The sequence below is a fragment of the Berghia stephanieae genome, chromosome 3 (assembly GCF_034508935.2).
Source record: "Berghia stephanieae isolate SIO BIC M18660-M18661 chromosome 3, UCSD_Bste_1.3, whole genome shotgun sequence".
Lineage (NCBI taxonomy): Eukaryota > Metazoa > Mollusca > Gastropoda > Nudibranchia > Aeolidiidae > Berghia > Berghia stephanieae.
The window spans coordinates 71683805-71701304 of record NC_088362.1 but is presented as its reverse complement, the minus strand read 5'-3'; the positions used below and the strand labels follow the sequence as shown (position 1 = coordinate 71701304).

Below are 17500 nucleotides of genomic sequence, written 5' to 3'. Positions count from 1 at the left end.
AAGCTTCAATTTAATTACAAAAACAGATCGAATGAACGTTTCGGGTTTCCCCTTTAATAGTTAAGTTAACTACGCCACTACCACATTATCTCATTCATCTGTGGTGTTTCATTCATCCTGTTATGTTGATAATGGGGAAACCCGAAACGTTCATTCGATCTGTTTTTGTAATTAAATTGAAGCTACATTCAATTTCACATTATTATTTACTTATTTTACGGTACTTCACCGCGGCTGACGGTTTATGGTTTATTCCAGTCTCCCATTGTAATAGAACTTAGGACACATTTCCATTTGGAGAGGACACCCCCCCCCCCCCTCCTTTAGCGTCAACCCAGGTGATCAGGTGGCTAGGTCTGTTAGAAATCGGGATAAATTTCGGTTCCATTGAACAATGTTCTATTAGGTGTAAAGACGCGTTTAATCATATGCAATCATCATTGTTATTAAAGCTATTGATTTGTTTACTGTAATTCAACTATTATATAAATTCACCTACGTAATGTGATAAGAGTTTTTAGATGAAAAATAATATTGGATCATGATACTTTTTATTAGGGAGAGGGTTCCAACAGACGCAGATTTCGTGGGGTTACTCTGCCCTTGACCCGAAGCTAGGACGGTTTTTTTTAATCACTGAACGCTTTCTCTCACGTGTTGATAAACGAGGAGCAAAACGATGTATGTATTACTTCTGTACATTGACAAAACACATTTTTATTTTATTTTGGCTTGACCATCCATAGATAACTTACTTAAATTGTCAGTCGATCACAATAACTCTTGTATCTGAAAATCCAAAGAAATGTCGGATTTGAGTCTTTTTGGCAAGTTGAAGGTCATCAAAATCGATCCTTGCAAGTTGTAACCCATCGTCTCAAAGCGGTATTATATTGGAATAAATCGTTTGTTAGAAATTGGATTAATAGCTACAGACATGAAACGTTGGGTTAATTTCTATTCTTTATGGTGGAGAATAAATACAATTTCTCCCATTGCAAAAGACGCAAAGTTCGTGTTTCTTATCACTCGAATTCTAACTTCACTTTGTCATAAAACCATTTTGTGACGGTAATTCAAATATATAGATAGTTCGAAGTTGATGTCACTTAGGTCTTCTCTATTGTTTTTTGCCGTCCGCGTTAATGAGTAATTCCCACTAAACTGTATACACCTGACCATAAACGGTCATGGTTACACAAAGTTTTGTGTGTTGGTCCGTTATACTTCCGGATGGCATTGTTGTGAGCTCCTTGGCCAAGCGCATACTATCTCTAGAACCTTTAGGGAATTATGCTCAAAAGTGGAAAGAAACCGTTTTCTGTAGGAATGCGTTGCATAATTTGGGAATGTCTTTCTATTTATTATACTGGCATTTTACCATGATATGGATACATGTCTGTTTTCCTAATCAATTTACCATAATGTCGGAGGCGGATTTTCTTTATTATTTTCGTATATTTATTTCTTACGAAGACCGTTAACCCTAGGTCAGGTGAGTGGCATAACGCCAAGTATAAGGTTAACGAACGTGATATTTTGTAAACAAGCCTATGTGATGTGGATTATAAATACGACCTATGGCAAATCGTATATCGCTGGCTGAGATAAGATACATCGAGAAAAAACGGTAGAAAAAAAATTACTAACACGTGTATTTGATTGGCCTAGATGCCAATTTTTGCTAAAGTGTCTTCGATATTTATTATTATAGGGTATGTGTATCGTCCCTTGTTTTTTTCCGTAGTCTTTGTCAGTGTACATCAAATTACTTTACCAATATGTTTCAATCATACCGGATAATGATAACTGTTTTTTTTTCATGGTATTTTGGTGTTACGTAAGCGCTGGATATCTAATTTTGATCGTATATTTTACAAATAAAGATCAGAAGGTGTTAATGGATTCATTGGTTATAAGCAGACTATTGTCAAACGAACTGTGCTTAAATCAGTATAAAATGTAATTTTATGCTAATTGGGAAACCATTTTGTTAGAGGATTTCGACATGAAATAAATTACTCACATGCCATGATCGTCATGGTGATGATGGGCATTCATGGTGAAAGAAAGAAATAAGCAAAAAATCACCTAGCAGTGATCGAGTAGCTGAATCTGTCAGTCAGGTCTAACAGAAACACATACACACACACACACACACATACACACACAAACACACACATATTCGTGAGGCAAAGAGCTGTGGCATTGATCTATTTAAATGGTGAACATACAAAATACTGAAGTGCGTCGTGTTTGATAATTTCAATGTTGTGCTCAAGTTTGCAAAATCGAGTTTTTGATGACTGGACTTAAATATTTGCGACTTTAAAACAGTTTACACACATTCAATGAATTATACACACACAAAAAAACCCCCAAAAACCAACAAAAACCAAAACAAAAAACAAACTAATTTTGTCTAGTTTCCAAATATGTATATGTCATTGTAATTGTTCCAGCAAGTATCGAACTATTGGCGTAAACAAACTGTGTATATCTTTTGTAAATGACTATATATAAAATCATAGCTGCTTGTTCAATGAACGTGATGATAAGTCGATCAGCCCAAAAGTTATGATCCAAGTGTTGAATAATAATTGAACTCAATTTCTATTGTCTTTCTCCGCGAACCTTTTTTTTCGGCACGGAGACATATTTTCTGCATTTAATTTTCTATATATTTCACTCACTTATCGTATAATTCTTTCCCAATGTTGAGGGCGGAAAATAGTTTATATCGATTTAAGAAATTGATTGTATTCAAAATAATGAAAAAAATCACTAACTGGTATCCAATGCAAGTATTCCCACCTCATTGTCATACATGTCAACCAGATAATTGACATACAACCCACGTGCATAGAATTGCGTCTGTTTTCGATGGGATTTGACTAAATATTTTGATTTTTTGATAAAATCATCACGATGTCTAATCAGTTTCATAATACACGCAGACCATCTTCATGTCAATTGTAAACATCATGCAAACTGTAGTGACGATTAGTCCAGAGGTTTCGGTGCCATAGTGTTACAATCCAATTTGATAATTACATATATATATATATATATATATTATATATATATATATATATATATATATATATATATATGTATATATATATACATACATACATACATATATATATATATATATATATATATATACATATATTTGCGTGTGTGTGTGTGTGTGTATGTATTTAAGCTTTCATTCTCTTTCTTGCTCATTTTGAGTGTGTACATGCTCGAGCGCGCGCGCTTGTGTGTGTATGTGTGTTTGTGTGTGTGTGTGTGTGTATGTATTTAAGCTTTCATTCTCTTTCTTGCTCATTTTGAGTGTGTACATGCTCGAGCGCGCGCGCGTGTGTGTGTGTGTGTATGTGTGTTTGTGTGTGTGTGTGTGTTTGTGTTAGGTCACAGGGACTCCTTTAATGAATAGGGATATCGAAATAAGTAAAGATGGATATTAAGACCAGGAGTGATAATACTCATGTCACCTTACCTGGACCCAGCGTCAGCCTTCAGTATTAATCAGCAAGTCACATACACTATTAAGTGTCGCTTGACTTTGTTAGAAGACGAGACCAATACCCACTTGTCCATCTGGTCTATACATTTATAACTTTGAAAATCCCCGAAGCAAAGAGTGTAGTGCGTTAAAGTACAGGAAAGTGTGCGTCTGAATTGATCGTAATCTTTCACGAACAGCCTGGCACTAAATTTTTGGCAGACAAGACGGAGAGCGTCTGTCGCGTAGTAATCTGTCGTCCCGCCTTGTTGAAATCATTGATCGCTAAATTATCTCCCCTCTTCCTAAAACAGAAATTTTGAGTTCGGATGGGTCTTTTTAATTCGGTTCCGTAGATGTGATAACTCACTGTGATCGTGTCTCAAACTGAGGCAGTGGTGTGGACCATTTGAAAGCGGTAGTTTTCATTGGTAAAATTGTGAGGAAAATAGGACTTAAAGCAAAAACAGTCGCCCGTATTTATTAGATATGGTTATTTGATTTTTACTGTTAAAAAGTGGAACAAAATTTTAGTGAAATCTTCACCATATGTTATTACGAAACACAGTTTGATTCAAAGCTTAGAGTATATTCCAGATACTGCCTTTTATCTTGCGATTTTGCAATGTCCTGTTCTGTTTCAAAGGAGAGTTGGAAAGTGCCATCGGTAAGGACTACTGTTTTTCTATTAAGACTTATGTATATGTGACCTATCATCTCAAAACAGCATTATGTCGGGTTGAGATTAATGATTAAGATATAAACTTAAAGCTTTTAAGCTTCTTGCATAGTTAAAATAAGAATTAAAATCGATGCTTTTACTGATGAGAGAGTTTATTTTTCACAATTTTCAACATTCTTCAATATCTCCATTCGTGCTATTTTGACTTCATGCTGACATAACACAGATTAACCCTCTCCTTACCAACTACAGGAAAATCGTCACATTTGTTACGAAACAAAGAACACGTATCTTAATCAGATTTGTTTTGTACATTATATGGAAAATTGTTGTTTTATAACGCTTGTTATGCTGCTAATATATGCATATCTAGTATGTGCGTATTTCTAATGAATTTGAGTGTAAAAAGTCAAGTTCTGCTTTGGGTAGGTATAACCATTTCTAGAAAAATCATGTATGTGGTCGGTAAGGAGAGATTTAACAAAGTATGATTAATATAAATCTTTCTTCTAGAGAGAGGACATACGTGTACCAAATTATGGTGTTGGCTGAAGAAGGGTGTTGAACCCGAAATATTCCGTGTTTGGTATTTTGTTATTTTCGAAGCTGTTACATTCATTTGTATTTATTACTTTTTACAGTCCACAGCTTCTAGCAGCTCAGTATCACTTTGAGCTCTATTTAGAGCACAGCTCACATGCAAAATACATTTCCTCCCAGCATTGATTCGATTCGTTATATTTATAGGCAATGAATCCGTAGAAAATAAATGAAATTAGACCGAGGACTAAGAGAACAAGACTATATTATGTGACCATCGTCTCAAAACGGTTTTATGTCGGAACGAACCATAAAAGCCGAATTAAATGTTAAACTGGTCAATAATATAAATTGTTGGCATTAGCACCCAAAAATATGGTATCCATTTTCCTAAATAAAACATACAAACTCAACACGTCTGATATTTCTGGCTATAAATTCAACTTTCAACATCTTAACCATCCCGACTTAATACCATTTTGAGGCGAAGGATCACTATATGGCTAGAAGGTACGGTACAGCGTCTCGGTGTCTCGTGTAGTAAAAAAAAAAACCCTAAAAAAAGCCCCCAAAAAACTCAAGTAATGTTAAGCGTGGTCTGTGGCAAAATGGATGGCAGCGTAGGTTCTGGCCCCCAGTGTTTCCTCTTTGCACACATAGGCCCATTCGACGAGGTGTGAATGACTACCTGGTTTTAAGCAGTGGCGGAAAAAGAGTGTTAGTACGAGGCAGGCGACCAGTACTAAATGAGATTGAAATGTGGTTCAATAATATGACCTGCTGGGGGAATAAATGAAACATTGTGAAGCGTAATGAGCATGGCAAATCCGTTGAAATGCGCTATATGTGTGTGTGTGTGTGTTCATATTTATTTATCTATTTTAAAACTGATAATGAAAATGAGAAAGATGATGGAAAGAAGCGGAGAATACGATTGGAGGATGAAGAATAGTATTAAAAAGGCTCTAAAACCTTTCAAAAATCCACTTATTTACCCTGGTCTGTTCAGCGCATAACTGCATTATTTCAAACGCATTGCCCATTAAGGGACCCAACCGCATTTACATATATTGTGTGTATCGAGGGTAAGGTAGCGTATCATCGTCACATTGTGGATTGCATGTAATCAATTCTTACATTTCTAATGTAAAATTATTTTTCATACAGATTTGGCATTGTAAATCTTGTGTAAAAGTAACGGCCTTATTGTGTGTAATCTGTTACAAACCCTGGGAGGGGGGGGGGGAGCTTTGCGATCGTAGACTAGGGTAGCTCTTCAGTGCACGGTGCTCCAACGGAAGCAAAATTCCTACAATCAAAGAATTTAGATTGCTTGTAAACTATAATATTTCACACACACAAAAAAAAAAAGAAAAGAATGAAAGAAAGAAAGACGCTTTAAGTATAGTCAGCAAATTTTCTCTATGTTATACTATAAGTGTCTACATGGAATGTCTGTAATTAGAGTTGGACATTTAGTTTCTGTCTAGTTTCTATCCCCTTTATTTGATAGATGGCAAAAGCCTGCGATGTTTGTTTTTTCTCAACATAATATGTTAACATTGCGATTGTGATTTTAGGAAACGAGAAGAGATAAATAAATCTTGTTTGACATTTTTTTTAAAAACTTAAAATGAATCGATCGTCTAAATTTTGGAGTCTGCTCGCCAATACATAAACAATAATTATTGTTACGCACGACACCTCTTCATGTCAAATCTACCATAGTTCGAGTCATTTGCATTATCAAGAAAAATATGGGTCAGGGAATGTTAACATTGTGACCTCCAACAGCATAGCGACACTTTTTTGCGTGTAATGAGAATAATCATGTGATGATACATCCGTAATGCATGATAGGTAACGCATGCTTCGTGATCCGCATGATTTGCAATCCTGTCTATTACGTAAGTCGATATCTAACAGTTATTGAAAAGTGAGTTTCAAGTTAAAACGATCATACATCCATCATGGTACAACAAAAAAGCTCATCATGTAAAAACGGCATAATGCAATAAAATCTAAGAGATAGATTAACTACTTTCAAGCAAAAACTAAAATCAACTATTACCATTAATAAATTGCACTTTTTGAGGTGTGTAATTTTTATTCCCGATGGTGGCCGTAATTTCGACACTCTAGGAGCCTTAATTTCGACACCTACGTCACGAGTTCTACACATGCAGTGGCGTATCCTAACTTGGGTAAAAGGTCCACTGCTCTTTTCTCTCAGTCTTATTTCAAATTATTATATTTTTACCTCACCAAAATGATAAATCATGACATAAAATGAGACAGTTTGTCTTTAAGTACATGTATTACTTCTTCTTCTTCTTCTTCTTCTTCTTCTTCTTCTTCTTCTTCTTCTTCTTCTTCTTCTTCTTCTTCTTCTTCTTCTTCTTCTTCTCTTACACACACACACAAACACACACACACTCACACACACAGTCATACACACGCGCACGCGCATTTTATATACGTGCGAATGGCCACAGTAGTTAATAATTTTACACAGGATTCTTTGTAATTCAACTGTAAGCAAATACATTAATGACCCTCTGTCTGAATGCGGTTTTATGTCAGCGTGAAAAATTGAATTTGATGTTGAAATCACAAACTTTGTTTTGAATTGATGTGGCCCAATGGAGAGAATGGATGTGGTTAATTATTTTTTATGGACTAATTAAGTTTGTGATAGACTAGTGTCCTATCTGTCCTTTTCACATTATAGAAACCGGGATTAAACTACGGCCTCTGCAGATATTGCTAAATTTAACCAGAAAATGTGTATTGAAATGACGTCACCCCTTCATTAGATGTGCACTTATCTTAAACAGTGTGGAGATTGTTTTACTCAGTTTTAAAAATTAGATTCGAACTCAAATGCAAGACATATGACATAGATCGATAAGAAAAGGTATCTGGAATAAAAGGATACTTATCTTTAATCAATCTCAAAAACATCGACTTTTCCTGGATTCTGTCGAAATAGGGCCACCCTTAACATTTTACAAAATGGAGAGTGTTGAAACGGATTTCGTGAACCGTAAGTTTACGCATGGAAAGAAAAGTTTTACATCCGTATTTTAATCAGAAAGTTAGGTGAAAGAGAAAGGAGATTTATCGGCGGTTAAGATGACATCAATGTTTTGTGTAGGAAAACATACATTTAGGTGAAAAACAAGTTTGAAAGCGGACTATCAAAGAGTGTCGACTTTAGGGCCAGTGTCGAAATTCGGGCCTCCTACCTTATACATATTTCTGACAAAATAGAATGGTAGGTCATTGTTATTTTGCATCATGTCGGGTGCAATAAACATACAACTCTCAACCTTGCCGTGCAAAATGTTCTCTAGTCTAAACTTTCAATGATACGATTTTAGAACTGATTAGCCTACTCGAAGTTTTTACGATTTGCATTTTGTGCCAGGCGGTATGAAATGTTTATATACGCAATATGGCAAATTCCTCCTCTCCGATAAACTGTATTCAGTTAACACTAATTTAATAGTCATGGATACAGCTGAGGGGGTCTAAAATACCCGAGCCTGAAATACAGAGAGAGGAAACTTCGAGTGTGACAATTACCAGACGATGAGTATCTAGATCACGCCACGTCAAGTTGGTAAACGTCCTCTCGCTCATCTGTTTATTTGTAATGTAACCTAAATTGGGCACAGACTTTCGCAACTTCAGTTGGGTGATTACGTCTCATTGAATCTCTATAACAGTTAATAAACTTTGAAGGTAGCACACCATCATCAATACTCAAATGCTGTTAACCGATGTGGCATTGCGTACGCATGGGGCTCCAACGTTCCCTGTCTCGATATCATCTTTTCAGTCTTAACCCTTCTTCTTAGCAACTATAGGAAAATCGTCGCATCCGTTACGATACAGCCACTATTTTTCTATTCAAATGTATTTGTGCATCATCAAATTTAAAGAAAATGAATAGAATTTTGTAGAACATGTTTGTTGATGAAGTGCCTGAAACCGAAATCGACGATTTTGTTGTATCTGTTGTGGTTGCTTTTACCATATTGTTTTAATGTATTCTATTTTTTATATTTTTATTCTACCTATCTATCTTCGTGGATCAACATTATAGACTACTATTTTGACATTACTTGAGAGTAACAAAAGTTGGCAAAAGTGATCCTCGTAAATCTAAGATCGAAATTCTAAAGCGAAACATGAGCTGATAGTCAGTGGGCCGTCAAACTCTGATGAAATCTTGAAATATATGTGACCAATCGTCTGAAAACGGTATTATATCGGGGTGAGATTTGAGCTAAAACTAAAAACTAGAATTGAAGACCAAAATCACTTTCCTCACAAAAAATCAGATCTTTGTGGTTCAGGAACTGACACTCATTCTATTTAATAAAGTAAATCACCCTCACTTATATTTTATATTGTAGATGTAACGCTCCGTTTTATGTCTCTTGTAAATGGCGACATAATAACATTTTGAAGAGATGGGTCACATATTTATGCGATATTGGTGTATAAAATCTAAATACAAAGGGGAAAAGTATTGATTTAGAGGCAGTAAACTTGCATAAAAATGTCGAATCGCTGTCAATGTTAAATCATTGTCTGGCAACAGAACGTAATTATGGACTTGGTTTGATATCGTTGTATTGGAAAATATATATTAATTGCGGCTATGTGGTCTTGGAGTATGACACTCGCCTTCGGATCAGAAGTTCCTGGGTTCGAGCCTCGCTCAGCGCATAGTTGAGTCATTGGAAAAGACTCTTTACTCACATTCTCTCACCGTACTCAGGTGTAAAAAGCGCATTGAGCACGTTTAGTGGATATTGCGCTATATAAAAGCTCAAGTTTTTTTTTTGTTTGTTTTTTTTTTTTTGTTTTTTAAATGAGTTCCTGGCCGTCAACAGCGTTGTTTCGGTGGAAAATTCTGTAATATCGCCTAACAGGCGTCATGTCTCGTTCTACATGTTACATGTTGCTGTTGGTCCTAACCCTTTGTAAACCGCTTTGAACACATTTAGTGGATATTGCCCTATATAAAAGCTCTTTTTTAATTGTTGGTTTGATTTTTTTTTCATAAAAACAGTGAGATCATAACCATTTGGGTTACCAAACCTGCTCATCTCGCTCATATTAAATTAAAAATTGTAAGAAACATTTCCTGGAAAAACACATCAGAGCATCTATTAGAAATGACAGGGTTCTCAAAAGCGAAAGACATAAACGTTCCTTTCTCCCGGCAAGCATCGGATTAATCAATATACAAGAATTATGAACCTCTATTGTACTATTTATTTCACTTTTGTTCTTAGCTGTAGGTATGGTTTACATTCTTATAGATAATTTTAGCGTAAAGACTATGTATACCTACTCACAAACTGATCTATTTCTACACCATTTTCATTTTCCAGACATCTGCAGTGAAATGGTATTATTATTATTATTATTATATTATTATTATTATTATTATTATTATTATATTATTATTATTATTATTATTATTATTATTATTATTATTATTATTATTATTATTATTATATCAACATTTTGCTTATTTTCATTTTAAATTTATTTTTAGACGCACGTTTCACCTGACATAATACATACTGGTTTTGAGCGATGGGCCATTTAAACAAATGAAAATGCATTATTTATGAGCCACATTACTCACCAGACTTTTGCCTAGATTATTGCTGTCAGGTTGTTTAACCAGTTAACTGCCTAACTCTGTAAAAAAACGTATTTAAAGATTTGGCCAAAAAAACTCGTTTTTCAAATATCGGTTGATTCAAATGACCATCTGACAGTCATCTTCGCAAAATCTCTCAAACCCTGGGGCCTGGCGAGATTAGAGAGTTTTGCCAAGATGAGGATCATTTAAATTGATCGACGTTTGAAGAACGATTTTATGGCCAAATTTTAAAATTCTTGTCGTTCGAGAATATGCCAGTGAATTGGTTAAATGATCTATGATTACAAGCCCTTACCATCATAAATAGCCTTATCTTCATGTCTATATAATGCTCATTGGTGTCTTTAAAAAAAATCAAAATTCCCATTATTCATCCTCAAGGGAAAAATTTGCATTTTGGGTCTATTCCGAGCAAAGACAAAAATAATCCAGGCGCTAACCGCAGTACAACCTCTCAAATTGAGGTATAGGGGCGCCCTGCTCAAGGCCACACAATTCGGCGGGGAGTCGAACCGCGGTACCTTTGCAACGCCACTTCCACGAGTGCTATTTTATTGAGAGGCGATCCCTTAAAAGACGGCCCCTCAAAAAAAGCATCGAACCGATTTTTGAAGCTTAAGTCTGTGCTAGATTATTTCAACTGTAGTATTATGAAAAAGGACGTCTTTTTTCATCAATATATCCATACTAAATTGAAGGAAAGCCTTCTAACTTTTTAGATTAAAATGTCACACCGACTTGACCCCGGGTTTATGTTGTCTTTTACGGCGCGCCACAATAGTTTTAATATCAATATGTATTGCATGTAACTCGACACATCATATTCATCTTCTCACTAAAGCCTCACTAAAGCCTAAAAACGAAAACAAATTTTATCAATTCTGAACATGTGACCCACTTTCTCAAGCGGTAGTACATCGGGATGAATTAATGACACTTTGGGAGTAAGTAATGTCTATTAGTTACAATGGAGAATAAATACAATTTCTTTCATTACAAAAATCTTTTCTTATCATTTTAATGTTATTTTCACTTTTCTTTATCTGTCTTATCCCCACATAAGTTTAACATTGTTGTAATGGGCAATATTTTTGTTGGTTTGAGAATATTTCCAGTACAACAATACGTCCAAAACAATTTGGGACATTAGAACTGCAAATAAGTACACGTAGTGTAAAGCTCATGCTGGAAAGTGAACGTAAAGTTGAAAAATATGTACAAATACGACATGTATTGCTAGCAGCAGTATACGACACCATTCAGCTTAGATGTCTGTATAAAATTGACACACACTTTATTATTTCCAAACATACGGCCCATGGTTTAAAAATGCTGTAGTGACATGATGAAGCGGATGTTAGAAAGTTAATATTAAGTCAAATTGATAAGATTTTTTTTTAATGTGTGCAATGAAAGAAATTGTATGTATCCTCCTCCTTAAGGAGCAGACATTAACGAGAAGTCTCAGGGTTTTTTTTTTTGTCCATTTTTGCATGGGCATCATCCTGACATATGACACAATTTCGTATCGGCGGGGTACATCTAAATCCTATTTTTAGCATGTATTTAACTTATGTTTTGCTGTGACCGACAACAATAAATATGCACAATATTGTTAATTTCATCAGTAATTTGGGGCCGGTAGGGGGGGGGGGGGGGGGGGGGGGGGGGGAGCGGTATATTATGGTCTTCGCCTGGCACCCAGAATATTCCGAGTTCGTCTCCCCGCCGTACTTTGTGATCTGAAGCAAGTCAAGTAGCCCTAGTTCCCTTTGAGTTGCTACAATGTTGTTAACGTTTAGGATTTCCCAGTCTTCACATGACATAATACATACTGGTTTTGAGCGGTGGGCCATTTAAACAAATGAAAATGCATTATTTACTTGTAAAACACACTTTAAAAAGATTATTTATCCTGGGTATAGTAAAACACAAGTGAAACTGGGAGCTATTTTATATTAATGTCATCGTCGCTCATTGTGCGGAGAGTAAAAGTGTGAGATCAATGCTATTCAACTTTCTCATAAGCACAAATATAATTGTGTGATCACTAATATTTATCTTTTACATGTACACAAAGATTGTGGGAACATTAAAGTTCAACTTCCACATACGAACAAAGATTGTGAACTTCGTAATTTCAACGTATATATTGTATTTACTCTTTGCCTTAAGGAGCAGACGTTAGCCTAAAGTCTCAGGTTTGTGTCCAAAAAAAAGAAAGAATATATATGGTCTCTTTCATCCAAGCAGTTGTTGCTTTGCGAATTGGACAGTGAAACCGTGATATATTTGTCCTATATTTACATGTATCTAGTATATACTTCCCCTTTCTCGTGACTTGAAATAAATTAATCAGTTATGAAAGCATTATGAAACGCGCAGTAAAACCTCTGCAATGCTATGTTTAGATGAATTTGTATCTCTATTTCTATTAATATACTAGTGGAGAGCTCGCAATATTTACGGGGAAATAAAGGCTTTTACGAACAGGCACTCGTCTATTTTTATTATCATATTTATCGTATTGTGGTTATTAACATAGATCGAGACGAATCTTTTGAGCCATCAACAATCGAAATCGGTCAGGTAATAAATTCTCTAGATGTGCGCAAATCAGTCTGGTAACAGAGTGGCGAAATGGCGATTCCCGACGTCAAATAAAGGACCGATCATTATGTCCCAGCAGATTTTCTAAATAATCACGTGAGTCAACGGGTGACAGAATTACCCTTAATTTAAAAAAAAAAAAACTTTTGCAAGATATTCGTATAAAAATAGTTTTAGGAATTTTAGATTTGCGAGGATGCTGTGCTCGTTTGCAAAAATTAGACAAATTTGTTATGGACTGTACGTACGGAAAAATTTTCCACAACCTTGTTTATTTTAAAGAAAATATCAATTAATCTAATACATTAAAACGCCTTTGAATTATATAATACTTATACAAGTAGATCATAAACTAAAACTTTTAAAGCATTTATAACTTACCTTGGTTAAGAACAGAATAAATATCACCCAAATGTGCTGACGATATTCAATTGAGCGGGAAGTTGCCCTCTATTCCTGTTTTGAACCAGGTCACTATTTATGGTTCAGTCGAGTAAGTCCTTTGTGCCCAAGAAACCGTTGAAATGCGAAAAAGAAGTCCGTACCGTTCTTTTTTGTTTATATCTATTTATTGTCCTTTGTTTTGTTTTGTTTTTGTTTTATTGTTGTTTTTTTTATTTTGGTCAGAACTGTTTATAGCAAGCTGTAAAATATTTCAGAATTCCTTTTATTTATTATTCACTAAAACACCAACCTTGTTCAAAGCGATAAACTTTCACTTTTTTTCTTTTCAAATAAAAATACATCCAACTGCTAAGAAAACGAACTTTCTTTTTTAGAGGTAAGTCTTCCAAATGGGTCGTTCGTGCAACTTTCCTTCAAATTTTGCCTACTCTCCTCAAAAATGTTCTTGATCTAACTTTAGATCAGTAAATTTATGTTTAAGCGAAAGTATGCTATAATGTAAACTTTGGCTTGCATGCGAACTCCGAACTCCGTTCCGCCAGGTCACTTTCTTTCTCTCTCTCTCTCTCTCTCACTCACTATTTCCCCTTCCGATAATAATTTCTAGACAGAACATTCGCTACCAACCAGTCACCTTCTCGTGAAATGAAATATCTTGATAACTTCTGGAATGGTTAAGTATCGCAGACGCCAGGTAACAGTGCTAAGCCGGCCTCTGTGCCGCCGCATCGCCATCAATATCGCAAGCGCAATATATATTATATATAATGTTGTTATTAAGACCATTCTGGAATGATGTCACGCTGACCGCTCAGACAATATTACTGACGCAGTATCTACAGTGAGGGATAGTATGTATGTTATATAATATTCCTTTAATTCTTTTCTTCAAACCCAGGAGATTATTTTTCTTTCTTTAGGTTCTATCCCAAAAGTAAGTAGACGACGATAACAAAGGCGCTAGCCTCGTTGCAGATACACAAAGTAAGCTAAAGAGAGGTGGCTTCATCAGGGCCATACAGCGTGGTGGGGAATCGAAATAGGTACCTCTTGGTGCACAGAAAATGCAATACCGCTGTGCCAACTGCCCTCTCCCCGCTCCGAAAAACAACATCAGAAATAAGCGATCTAAGTGGAATCGTGGAACCGGTGACTTAAGCATCTCAGAAATTATCACCCCCAGGATTCCGCTTTACTATCTGAGTTATATAGCCATATTCCTTTAATTATAAAACAGTCGTAGAGGGCTTCTTTCCTATCGATAATGAAATGGAAGAATAGCGGGGGGGGGGGGGGGGGGGGCTTATTCAGTAAGTCTCCGAGTCAAAAACACCGTTCCTTCAAAGAATTGCTTTTCTACTTCTTTCTTTTACACACACACACACACACACACACACACGTACACACATATGAGTATACACATATAATTTCAAAGAAATTACACCCTTCAGTTCAGCATCTTAAAATGCTATCTAGGTATTCCATGAAATAGTATAATTAATTCACGAAATAAACGCCTGACGCCAACGGAAATCACCCATGGGTTCTAAAAGTATGGCCAGAGGGGAAAAAACTAAGTACCTTTACCACTTAGTCGATATGTCGATAACAAATGTAATAACCCGGGATCATACTCGTTGTCCAATTTACAGACGCAATCTAAAAGTCTTTGCAAAACAGGAAAGATCGCTGGGACCACAGGTGATAGTTAATAATCGTATATTTTCATAAAGAGATAGAAAGTGATAAAATAGGGAATATGCACTGCTGAGGGATGAAAAGGCTTGTTTGGAACATATCAGACAAAACAGCAAAAATCCTGTCTTGACTCGAAGAGGGCCGATTTTTGGGGGAGTTGATTTATTCTTGGAGATAAAGATAAAGGGAGTAAATCTGACTCATGAATGAACAATACCTCAGTGCAACGAGCAACTGAGACAATAACGAGTTAATTTCGATTGTCGGGTGTGATGGACGCGAATTTTAGATCACGTGATCAAATTCTCTTTTCCTTTCTCTCGCCATGACAATTCAGAACGAAAATGGAACCTGCCATCCACTTGAGAAGATGAAAACGGTTAGTAATAATTGTGCTTTGACTTTTATCAATTTGCCGACAAAAATAAAATATGTTGTAGAAATTGCGATTTGATCCTGTTTTATTAGCGGGTGGAAATAATTGACATTGCACTTTGTTTGGTCAAACTAGGACAATAATTACGACTTTGGTGACGAAAAATCACTTTGATGACAGGTATTGTAAGCTTTAAAAATTATTATGAATTTTATAAATCCCTTACTTGTGGGCTTATTTTGTCATTGGTGGTATTTTTTATTGCAATAAAGAGATAGGAACTTCAGAGTTATTTTTTCTGATGCGAAATAATCATTTTGTATTATTTAGCACCGAGGAAAATGTTTAGTAAATACAAATGTTACCCTCTTTGATCCATTGCCACTGTCTATTCTTGTAGAATTGTAAGTCAAGTGTCCCAAAGTCTTCGACCAATCACAGGCTCTCTAATCCGTCGTCCTAAACAGCCGTCGAGGTCTTACGCTACTGTTATATTGTAACAACTTTTTGAGTAGGTACGCCTAATCGCTAAAATCTAAAAATAAAAAATTATAATTGTGAGGAATTTGAAAGTCAGATTGCTGAAATCAGTTTGACAAAATGAGAACACTGCTTTGATTTCATAAAAATTGGTTGAAAACCAACTGTTTTACGAATAAATTTGATTTTAAAAATTGCTTTTGTTTATTTTAGCTTTTTTAGACAACTTTTTTTTCTATCGGCCGATTATATTGATAGTTATTTTGTTTATGAGACGAGATATACTTTGTTTATTTCAAATGTAACTAGAACATAGCTTGGCTTTTATTTTTACGTACCAAGCCATGCCTGACTAATATATTCATCAAGGTGGTGAGATGACCGTCTTCTAAAGCTTAACGATAATTCAAAGCATGAGTTGACAGCTTTAATCTTAAATTAAGATTCAACCCGACAAAAAAAAAAACCGACAACGGCCAAATATTCATGGGCGGGATAGTCAAGACTGGACACAGTAACATAAATCCAATCGTTGTAAATTTTTAAAAACGACAGGCTTGTCAGATTCGCAGGTTGTTCAAAGATCGGTGGTACCGATGCTCATGCTGTATATCGTTAACAGATTCAGCACACGACGACGATTGTGATGTAAGAGGCTAGATCCGGGATTTTTTTTCTCTCATATCTGGTCGATTGGTACGGTTTCGTAATACTCACCCCGACTGTAACGGATAGACGCCAAAGACTAGCTCGGCTCTGACAACACCATTCAGTTACCGGTACGTATCTTCTATCGGAAATGTCAACTTGTAACGCTACTCGACTATCTTACAACAATCGACGGCAATGGTTTCAACCACTGCCTGCGGCAGTCTGACCAAGCAGTTTCAAATTAACTAAAGTAAACGTGGACCTCCAATACTGTTGTTATAAGTCACGTTGATGTGTGGTTTTCTGGCCTTTGGACCAGAGGTGCAGAGTTCGAGCCCAGCTCACAAAGGCGTTTAGTCGAGTCCTCTTTAATACATTCAGTTCACCATACTTAGGTGTAAATTGGGAATTGACCGTTAACAGTGTTGTCTCTATCAGAGTAAAATGTAATATCGCCTAACAGGCGTCATGTTTCGTCCTTAATGTGAAGAGTGTTGCTGTTAGCTATAGAGTCCTTGTAAAGCGCTTTGTGCACGTTTAGGCGATATTGCACTCGATAAATGCTCATATGCTCAAGAAATGATAGGTTGTCGGAATAAATAGATAAAAATAAAATTCCCCTTTTTTATTCATCCCGTAGAGGAAATATTTCTCTAGGGTATGTTCAAGGGAAGAATGGAATAACCCAGGCGTCAGGCGCAGTACATCGCCGCAAATTGAGCTAGGGCGAGGTGACTTGCTCAAGGCCACACAGCGTAGCGGCGGGTGATCGAACTCGGTACATTTCGGGTAGACCGTACCGTTGAACCACGCTGCCAATTTGATGAAGCAGATACTGAAATGTAAAATTGTCGC

At 36.0% G+C, this 17500-nt stretch overlaps 2 protein-coding genes across 2 annotated transcripts in view; one reads left to right on the top strand and one right to left on the bottom strand.

The window, feature by feature from the left end:
- Positions 1 to 14173, bottom strand: part of LOC144968381 (insulin-like) — a 39822-nt gene extending 25649 nt beyond the window's left edge. Inside the window, exon 1 of the mRNA XM_078906669.1 lies at positions 13417 to 14173. The gene's annotated coding sequence lies outside the window, so the exon portion shown is untranslated. The remainder of the gene's footprint in view (positions 1 to 13416) is intronic.
- LOC144968382 (molluscan insulin-related peptide 1-like) overlaps positions 3818 to 17500 on the top strand; it is a 57405-nt gene continuing 43722 nt past the window's right edge. The window contains exon 1 of the mRNA XM_078906670.1: positions 3818 to 4178. Within this exon, the coding sequence (XP_078762796.1) occupies positions 4137 to 4178 (42 nt within the window). The 5' untranslated portion in view covers positions 3818 to 4136. The remainder of the gene's footprint in view (positions 4179 to 17500) is intronic.